The sequence below is a fragment of the Pocillopora damicornis genome, chromosome 2 (assembly GCF_964200805.1).
Source record: "Pocillopora damicornis chromosome 2, jaPocDami1.2, whole genome shotgun sequence".
In the NCBI taxonomy this organism is placed as follows: domain Eukaryota; kingdom Metazoa; phylum Cnidaria; class Anthozoa; order Scleractinia; family Pocilloporidae; genus Pocillopora; species Pocillopora damicornis.
In genome coordinates this window covers 4103898-4113634 of record NC_142671.1, presented here as the reverse complement: position 1 = coordinate 4113634, position 9737 = coordinate 4103898, and the positions used below count along the sequence as shown (strand labels likewise).

General features: G+C 40.4%; 1 protein-coding gene and 1 long non-coding RNA gene across 2 annotated transcripts in view; one reads left to right on the top strand and one right to left on the bottom strand.

Moving 5' to 3' along the window:
* LOC149049591 (uncharacterized) overlaps positions 1-497 on the bottom strand; it is a 778-nt gene extending 281 nt beyond the window's left edge. Inside the window, exons 1-2 of the long non-coding RNA XR_016183860.1 lie at positions 358-497; positions 1-224 (exon numbers count right to left, since the gene is read on the bottom strand). The exon at positions 1-224 is cut by the window's left edge and continues 281 nt beyond it. This is a non-coding gene — a long non-coding RNA (uncharacterized LOC149049591). The remainder of the gene's footprint in view (positions 225-357) is intronic.
* LOC113674610 (methanethiol oxidase) overlaps positions 1-8262 on the top strand; it is a 9342-nt gene extending 1080 nt beyond the window's left edge. The window contains exons 3-13 of the mRNA XM_089197113.1: positions 602-633; positions 2010-2179; positions 2791-2861; positions 3569-3683; positions 4341-4461; positions 4802-4981; positions 5348-5526; positions 5690-5768; positions 6143-6264; positions 7164-7375; positions 7830-8262. Coding sequence (XP_089053239.1) covers positions 621-633; positions 2010-2179; positions 2791-2861; positions 3569-3683; positions 4341-4461; positions 4802-4981; positions 5348-5526; positions 5690-5768; positions 6143-6264; positions 7164-7375; positions 7830-8016 — 1449 coding nt within the window. The 5' untranslated portion in view covers positions 602-620 and the 3' untranslated portion in view covers positions 8017-8262. The remainder of the gene's footprint in view (positions 1-601; positions 634-2009; positions 2180-2790; positions 2862-3568; positions 3684-4340; positions 4462-4801; positions 4982-5347; positions 5527-5689; positions 5769-6142; positions 6265-7163; positions 7376-7829) is intronic.
* Positions 8263-9737: the final 1475 nt, after the last annotated feature.

Sequence of the window (9737 nt, the reverse complement as noted above, 5' to 3'; positions counted from 1 at the left end):
GGATATTTTAATTAGCCTCGATAAGAACGACGAAAAGTTAATGAAACAGAGCGGGCGAGGGTTGCATTACTGGTCGGGGACCGCAAAGTACTTCGCCGTGAAAACACGTCTACAAATGTTCTTAAACGCCTTCCACGCTTCCCAGCAAGCAGATGAAATCCATTCCCCTTTGCTGTTCTGACAGGATATGACTCTGCTGGTTTGTGATTGCACAAACTTGATCGCTGTAAAAAATAGTCAAGTACTCATCAAGGATGCGGGTTAAATAGGTTGTTTTCGCGTTATGCGTAACAAAAGAAGACAATCAAACAAGAGAAGCCGTCAGTAATCAGTCAAATCGTTACTAGTCAGCCTTACATCCTTGCTGGCATTGGAGAAGAGGTAAAGAGTTCCTGGTCCTTAGCTCAATCTTGAAGCCATGTCCTGACCAGCTGTAGCACGCTTTTGCGGAGTGTCTATATTTACTAATCCAGGTTGAGTGACGGCTGGTGTTAACGTGACAATCAGTGGGGGAACCAATAGCTAACTTGGCTTTAAATAAGCTGAATCATTACGCAAACACTTAATCTTTACTTCTTGAACATTCTCTCCATTAATGCAGCGAAGTTTGGCCCGTCAAAATGACAGCAGTAGGTAAGTGTAGATTAGCTCTTTCAGGTCTTAAACAATTCTGATAAGTATTTCAATCGACCGAAATAGTAGTGCGGTTTATGCATGTGTTATGCAAGCAGTTAAGAACTTTCTATTTAATGCGCAACAACAGGAATTGAAGTGACTTAATATTTACTCGTATTGGTTTTGAGTTCAACCATCAACTGGCTAGAACGTAAACTTAGCTGAGACGGGATGCACAGTTTTAGAGGGAAGAGCTCTCTTGAACGGAACTAATTTCTCGGTCAACCTTCGCTTGGGTAAACCTCGTTGTAAGATTCAGTTGTCTTTGTTACTAGTGTCCTCGTGGGTTTGTGGATACTTTTCTTCGTTGAAACTTAATGGGCAAAAAGTAATTATACTACGGAACAGTTGATTCTATGTTTTGAGCATCAAGTTGTATTTCAAATGTTGCGTTTAAAGATGTTATTGCTCTGTGCGATGTTGATTTAGAATTTCGCGCAGTCGTTTCTAGAATTGTCACGCAATGTGGCTAGTTCGTTGCGTGACTATGAAGTTATGATGGGCCTTAACAAGGACGAAAATTTGGTGTAACTGATGAAATATCACTCGCAATTATTCCTGTTCTGATCCTGCTGTGTCGCAACGGGCGAAGACGTGGCGATACTGTGTGCCTTTTAGTGCCAAAAAAAACTTCGAGTCCACGAGCTCCTTGAACAGCGGACAGTTATCGGACCTGGTTAGACTCGTGGATTGAAAATTATGAAATATTTCTTATTAGCGAAATACAAAGAAAAATACCCGAGTCTTAAGAGAGGATTTAGGTCGCAGACCAACTGATGTACTCTGTGTGTGTGTGTTTTTTTTTTAACTATATCGTGTGATTCCCTTGCAAGACGAGGATCTACTTGAATACTGCGAGTTGAAAATCGAATAACCCAAATTACTCTGAAGTTCATCAACGCAGTCGGCCCCTTACTTCTGTGTAAATCCTTCTGTGTTTTAACTTCTGTGTTTGGAATGAAAAGAGATTTGGACAACAAAACGCCGACAGCTTTATTCCCGTTCAAACGTCGATTATTACGTATTTGCTTTCTTATGCAGAACCGTAAGAAAAAAAATTAGAGTAAAAGCAACGAAACAAAAAATGAAACCAAAAAAACAATTAAAAAGGTGTCACGAGAAGCGAGCGTGACGTGCGTAGATTGATGTGCAATTGCGAGGGTTTCACGTGATGTAGAAATCTCTCTTTTTGTAAGGAAAGGCCACTGCCTAAGATTGAATCTATGTATGATTGCTTTCACGACTACAGAGGTACAAATATAATGAACTATAAAGTTTTGAAAAATTCAATTCAACTTTTTTTTAAATGCGTTCACTACCTTTTATCTCGGCAGCAGGAGGACACTGTGGGTGTGGGCCTGGGTATGCTACACCCCTGGATGCAATGAAGGGTCCAAAGGAGACAATTGTCTACCTGCCATGTATCCTCACAAATACTGGAGTGGACAAACCGGACTACCTTGCCACTGTTGATGTTGATCCCCGCTCGGCAACTTATTCAAAGGTAACACCATATATAAGCCATGGATAATGAGTTATTCCAGACTCTGGACCTAGAGGTTGTGAAAAGTGCATTTCAGTACCAAAAGGGGAATTCGGGTATTTAAAAAAAGAATATATTTTTGACAAGAAATAGCCTGACTTATGTCTTCTTGAACGACCGAGGACTGAAAATGAGGGGGTCGAGGAGTCTTTGGATTAATGTAAACCCCCTCCCTTAAGTTAAATAAAGTTAGATTTTCTTCTTAGCAGTACATCCAGGCATGCTCCAACAATATCATGAGGCAGCCGATATGAAGCCCTTTACTTCACCTTGCCCCCACACCACCCTAGCCCCACCCTACCTTACGCCACACCCCACCCTTCCCCAACGAAAACTTTCGCTCATGTCCCTGGGAGTAGCAGGGTGTCCTCAATGCGAGACTGGATTGTATCACATGATTCCTAGAAAATACTGAAGAGTATCATTTTGATTTCCTATAATTTTTATGAACGACATTATAGTTTCTTGGTATTGCGAGCCCTGGGAAAACTCGCAACGAGTATGAACTGCCGCTTTACCGCTGATAGGGAACTGTGAACTTTAAAAACATTTTGTCGCTGTGATTTTCGCAGGTCATTCATCGTTTGCCAGTACCTTACAAAGGAGACGAATTACATCACAGTGGATGGAATGCTTGTAGTAGGTTAGTCTTACTGTAGTATGGAACTTTTAAAATAACATGCGTATCAAGCAGGTGCGTGCACGGCGATTCCAACTCTCCTTGGTAAACGATTTGTTCTCAACAAACCTCATGAACACAGCCCCTCGCCCCGTAACCTTGGAGAAAGGAAAAGGAGAATTGAAGATGTGCGCATGTCTTCTTGTTCACTTGTGCCAGTCTAAGACGCGCCTGGCTAATCGAGTGCCTGCTACTTGAAAACTCTCCGAGAAAATCCGTCTGCGATCCCTAGTCCGCGGAAATCAACCCGTAAAACAAATTTATGACCACAGTAGTGATGAAAAATTTGCTTTACTTGATAGGAATTAATCGATCGATGTAGATGATGATAAAATGTTTGCTATCGTAATTATTATTATTATTATCGTTGTAAGAAGTAATACTGTTATCACCAGGATCCTTAAAGATAAGTCATGGCGTCGATTCCTTCTCCGTAAGCCACAACTAACATAATCTTAGAAAAAAAAATCACAGGTGGCGGTTCTCCATTGAGAAACTTTTTGGAAACGCAGTAGTCAGCTCCGTTTGGGAGAAAAGAATAAAGACCCTAGAAATTAGAAGAAATGTTGTCATTGTGGGATTTAAGATGTGCTTTTCAAATTATTTTTCGGTGTAGTTGATGACCGCGCAGCTTTTTTTAGTTGTGTCTTTAGTATGCTTTCATTTTCTAGTTGTTTTGGTGACCCAAACAAGAAGAGAAACCGCCTCATCATGCCTTCGTTAATTTCTGGTCGGGTCTACATCTTTGATGTGGGAGGCAATCCAAGAGCGCCACAGATACACAAGGTAGGAAAAAACAACAACGCCGTCCTATTTGCACTATATTTCTCTATTTTCTCTTAAAGTAATGGCCAAGATTCCTATACGGAACGATACTAATTTTTTTAAGGTGGAGATTTTTAAAGATTCTGAGACGTTATGCTGAGAGGGATCTTATTCCCGACCTCTGCAGATCTTAAAATTTTTCTTGTCTCGCCTTTTTTCTTTTTTTTTCTTTTTTTTTTTTTGAAGGCATGGTGAAGTAGTGTTGTGATGAGTGCGCTGCACTCTGGGGGAACAGGTCCCAGTGTCAACTATGGCTGAGTCTCTAGGTTTGGTGCCCAGCGGTTCCTTTTGCTCTCTTTTGCCCTCTTGTGTTCGCATTCGACTTTTCTCCCTTTTTCGCACGTGGCTCTTTTCTTGTTCGCTCTCTGAGCGATTACTTGTGAGAACAAATATGAGTTTATGCCCGTTTACACCCAGGAGTATAGATAGGTATTGGCGAAGTTTTTAGGCAAACCTGTAGAAATACTAGGGTGTGGGGTGCGCTGGACTTGCATACCATTTTGGAGAGATGGGATGCACTGCCAGTCGCTTGTGCAACAGAACCCGGCCACTAGTGGTTATAAGCCTCTAGATTTTAAGACTTTGCCTTACACCATAAACATATGTTGTTTGGAACAGATAATCCAACCGGAAGAGGTTGCCAGTAAAACTGGACTCGGTTATCTTCACACAACGCACTGTTTGGCTAACGGAGAGGTTATGATCAGTTCTCTTGGAACATCTGATGGCGAGGGTGAAGGTAAGGTAATAAGTTTTTTACCGAGGGTGATTACGAGCTTCAATTGAATGAAGCTTTAAGATTTTTTTTACTCTTGAAGAATACCGTAATTCCGCCATTAACACTCAAGCGCTTATTATAAATGAAGGTTTGGACGGAAGGCGCTTCTTATCTCTCATCGCTCATTCTAAACTTTCTTTTTCACTACAGTTTCTATCTTAAACGTTCTTATCTTATAAGGCAACGTTAAATTGTAAATCTTTCTTGTTCTATAATAATTTCCTCTCTTTGATGAAAATAAGAGTCGTTAATTTGTCTGGAGAAAGTTGGGACGAGTAGGGTATGCGTCTTTCTCTTTCAGGTGGCTATGTCATTCTGGACGGCGAGACGTTTGACGTCAAAGGACGGTGGGAGTCTGGGACCCCTCCACCTCTGGGATATGACTTTTGGTACCAGCCCCATCACAATGTGATGATCAGTACGGAATGGGGCGTGCCCAAGGCGCTCACTAAGGGATTTAAGGTGGAGGATGTTCAGGCGGGTCAGTAGGGTCTTAACGTATACACCATTTGAATAGGAAAGTGTGAAGACAACTTTAACTGAACTTCCACCTTGAAGGAGGTACTACATGCCATGTAGTTTTGTTTATCGTGAATCGTGTTTGACTGGAACTCATTTTGAAGAATGCCAATTACAATTTTTACAGGGCCAAACATTTCACCAAATTTGTTCTCGAGTTCTATGGTCTACGCCCTAAAGAGAAAATGTGAATGGATTACTCACATGTACATGTCCTTTGGTTATGCATGGAATAGATAAATCTCTTGCTCATAATCTCTGTATTATTAACTTGTGCTCATCGTTGATTAGTAACTCTGGGATAACACTTTAATTTCTAATGTCTCAGGCAAATATGGATCACACTTGCACGTGTGGGACTGGACTTCACGGACCATTCAACAGACGATAGACCTGGGAATGGGTACCATTCCCCTGGAGATAAGATTCCTGCACGATCCTCGACAGCCCCAGGGGTTTACGGGATGCGCTTTGAGCAGTACCATCGTCAGGTTTTTCAAAAATCAGGTAAGGTTCCGAAAAATATATTTTAAAAAGTTGTTTTAATTATATTTTATTCTTGCTAACGAAGTAATCGGTACAGGAGGTATGTGGTCAGCTTGTTCAAAGAAGCAAACCCGTTTTCAAAGAAAATTCCCTCCATTGACATCTCATCGTTGTTGCCTTTTAGAATGACACTTGGAGCGCTGAAACGGTGGTTAAAGTGCCAAACAAGAAAGTTCAGGGATGGGCTCTACCGGAAATGCCAGGTCAGGATTTTCTCTCGTACCCAGTCTCTTTTTGTGCTTTGGGCTGTCGCGCAATTTTTGCTACAACAGAACAGATGATTGACTCCTTACAACATTTTAGTTGATTAAAATTTTAAAAACTGCTGAAAATTTATGTCAATATAGTCCGTAAGGTAGCTGTGCTACTTCGCGGCAAAATTTTCCCTTCCCCAGTTGCTAAACATTTCTTTACAGATCAATTATGAAAATTAAGTTATATTCAAAATGACGCTTTCTTTCTCGTGACCTTGTAGAGTATCATCGCATTTGTAGGATGATTTTGGGTTTTGTAAGGCTAGGTGGCATGTTTACCACCTCTGGTAGTTTAAGGTAACGATGGTATCCTTTTTACTTAGGTTTGATAACTGATATCCTTCTTTCGTTGGATGACAAGTTCCTGTATTTTAGTAATTGGCTACATGGAGACATCAGACAGTATGACATCACAAATCCTGAGCACCCAAAGCTTGTCGGGCAGGTATGTGCGTGCACACTGATCAACACTTTCATGTCTCCTCCGTGTGATATCGTTGAATACAAAACGGCTTTTCTGTTTTCTAATTGGCTGTCTTTTAATTGTCGTGGTATGAAGGTTTGTATAGATGAATCATAGCTAGTGGTCAATTCTCGTATGATATGAGTTGGGATACCAGGGCTTGAAATTATTCATTGTTAGTACCAGATCCCTGGCAGATCTCTCGCTGGCTGGCTTTGCTCAAGTTCTAAAACTTGCTCGCAGGCGAAGAAACGCTGGTGCCGCAACGCTTATAATTGGGACCTTAAGCATTTAGGACGGAAACGCCTAGAAAGACGTCGATTTAAAAATGATTACATATTTTTCGTTGGAAGCTCGCGAAAATTATCGGATGTGTTTACCATCTCTTACGGCGCCGCAAGTTAACCTCAGCATAACGTATGAGAGCGGCTCTGAGTTCCAAATGGAAACTTAACTAATTTTCTCTCCGGGTTTCCTTTCTCGGACCACGCAAGGTTTGATGATTTCACGTTTTTATTTTGCAGAGGACTGCTAAGAAATGTACACAGTTTTAAATCGCACGAGCTAAGCTATTGTTCTGTTTATTAGGTCTTTTGTTTTGCCAAGTCCTCGTTGCCGTCACCGTCGTGGTTTGCGAAAGGTCCCCAAAGTGGGCCTGCTCGTAGTTTAGTACTTTTGTTACCTTGTTCTTTCTTGTTGTGGTTAATATTTTTCCTAATGATGAATTTTAAAAGTTATTGGCTTCAACTAAGGGTCTTTCGTACAGTTAGTTAAGAATATCGGCACGTCTTTAAGTCAAATCACCACCTCTGAGGCCTCACAATGGGGCAAAATTGGATGGACGGAATATTAAAAGTTTATCTGAAAATGTTCTTTGTTAGCTGTTTATTGGTGGAAGTATTGTTAAAGACGGTCCAGTGAAGGTGATAGAGGATTCTGAATTGAGTGGACAACCTGAGCCGTGTTACGTGAAGGGAAAACGAGTACAAGGAGGACCGCAGATGATTCAGTTGAGTTTGGATGGAAAACGACTGTACGTTACTACATCACTATACAGTGTATGGGACAATCAGTTCTACCCTGACCTGGCCAAGTAAGAATCATTGAAATATTCTCTCGTGACAATTAAAAACATAAAAGAAGACATCGCCACGTTGTTTCACGTTAACGTCAAATGATAAACCAACTATTCGGTTGAGGCAACTGCCAATCTCTTGAACTATATCGGCTTTACATAGCAATGACAATGGGCTCATCCTCGGGGAAAGAAACTCTCTTGTTCACCGGTAGTAGAAAGGAAAAAAACTACAACAACGAATTGATCAAAACGATGGAGGCTAGGTAAAAAGTTGGAACTGAACGAAAAAAGAAGTGAGGTAAACTCTGAAAATATTATCTGTGGGCTATAAAAACTCCATTCCTTTGATTTCATTGCGTGGTTTGTTAGTTTGTTCCTTCGCTGGCTTTCTGTTGCTAAAATTTGTTGCTCGTTGTATGATTTTACTTAGTTATTCATTTATTTAGTTGTTTTCCGATTTCTTTCTCAGGAAAGGTTCCATGTTACTGCAAGTAGACGTTGACACAGTGAATGGTGGTCTTAAGTTGAATCCTGATTTCTGTGTGGATTTTGGAGAAGAACCCTACGGTCCAGCTCTCGCTCATGAAGTTCGTTATCCGGGGGGAGACTGCTCCTCGGATATATGGTTGAGTGAAACCAAAGCTGCAAAGTTGTAGGCTAAGATTTTGCTAAAGGGATCATAAGTTGATAACTTATATCCGAGTGTTACCGGAAGCCGTAATATATTTCAATGTTAAGACTTTTTTACTTACGAAAAATAAGTTGTTAAGTGGAACTAAATGATGTTGACACCGAATAAATTAATGCGAAGGGCAAATCTAAACTGCATTATGACGTTTGAGTATGCATTGATTCCTCAATAAAAGTGTACTATTAAATAAATTGCCTTTTTTTACTCACCATTTTAATAGTGATTTTGTTTTTGTGTTGGATCGATAACATGCACCCATCCTAGACGTGATGTATTTCTTAAAATTGTACCCCGCATCTATTGCAGGAACATGAAAAGTGTGTTGGTCTTCTAAAAAGGCCATTTGTGCGTCGTTTTTCTTTGTTGTGGAATTTGCTTGTATTCAAATATTTCTCCCAAGTAGACTACATTCTATTAGTATGGAATCAAACAAGGAATAAAGATAAATAAGCATATATATATATATATACAACTAACAAAAGCGAACGGCTTCCTTTCATAGTTCGACTCTTTTTTTTAGGTTCGTCAAACTGAGTTACAAATCGCCGTCCAGGCTCTCCAGCGCGTGTAGTAGAGCTATGAGTTTTTCACATGTTAGCTTCAACAACTAATTTAAAAGCAGGTGAAAACACTGTATGAAAGGAATTACATTTCCACAAGCTTTCCGAACTGCTTTTCAGCAGCCTCTCACATACATTAGAAAATTGCGGGTGAAATTAGTCTGTAAATCGCATGAATACTGTGACCAGACGTTGAACGCTAAAATGCGCCTTGTCCTGTTTTGCCACCAAGATATTTTTCTTTCCTTTTTGGCAATGGTACGTTGTAAAAACAAGAGTTTCAATAAGAGGTTTTTTTCTTCTCTTGACTTTTCAACTTTAATCAGCCTCGACCCAGACCCCAGAACTCGTGTTCAAACACAGGTGCTCAGCGCGCGCAACATGTCGCGTGCTCTTTTGACGCAGATTCAAAACTTATCGATTTTTGTTTCCGTTAACGGATATTTTACACTTAATAGTGATGAAGCATGGGTGTCGCAGTCTATAAAGGGGAAGAAACCAGTCTGAAAAAAAAAGGTTTTTAAAAAGAGCGATGTTAACATAGCTCACCGAAGATGAGTTAACGTTTGATTAAAATTACCTTTTTGAGTCCAGGCTTCGCGCCACCCGGTGACGTAGGAAGATAACAAAACAATCAAAATCTTGTGTCGTCATAGCAACGCAACTTGCAGTGTTGATAAGATGCTCAACGCATTTACTGCTATGTTAGGGTAATTTTGTGTTGTCAACTGAGTTTACCGCGTAAATTAGCCACCGTAAAGAATTTTAAGGCTGACGTTTCGGGCGTTATCCCTTTGTAAGAGCGATTTACCTCAGTACTTCAGTAGGTGAAAACTGAGAGAAGCAAGTAACGTAAACATCAACATTTTGTAGCAAGATGTGATGAATCGGTTTTCCGAGTACGGAACCATACACAGACTGGTGGCAGCTACACCCTTGAAGCTGCACAGACCACAGCCAATTTAATGAGGTAGGCTTTTTAACCGCGTAAAAACTAAATAGGTTTGTTGTTGTAATGCTTCTGTACTGATATTTTTTTCAATAAATACTTTCCCCAGCCAATTTCGACAGATGAGTAGGCATTTACGTAAGCGTTATAACTGTGTCAGTTGTAACACTGTGTCTA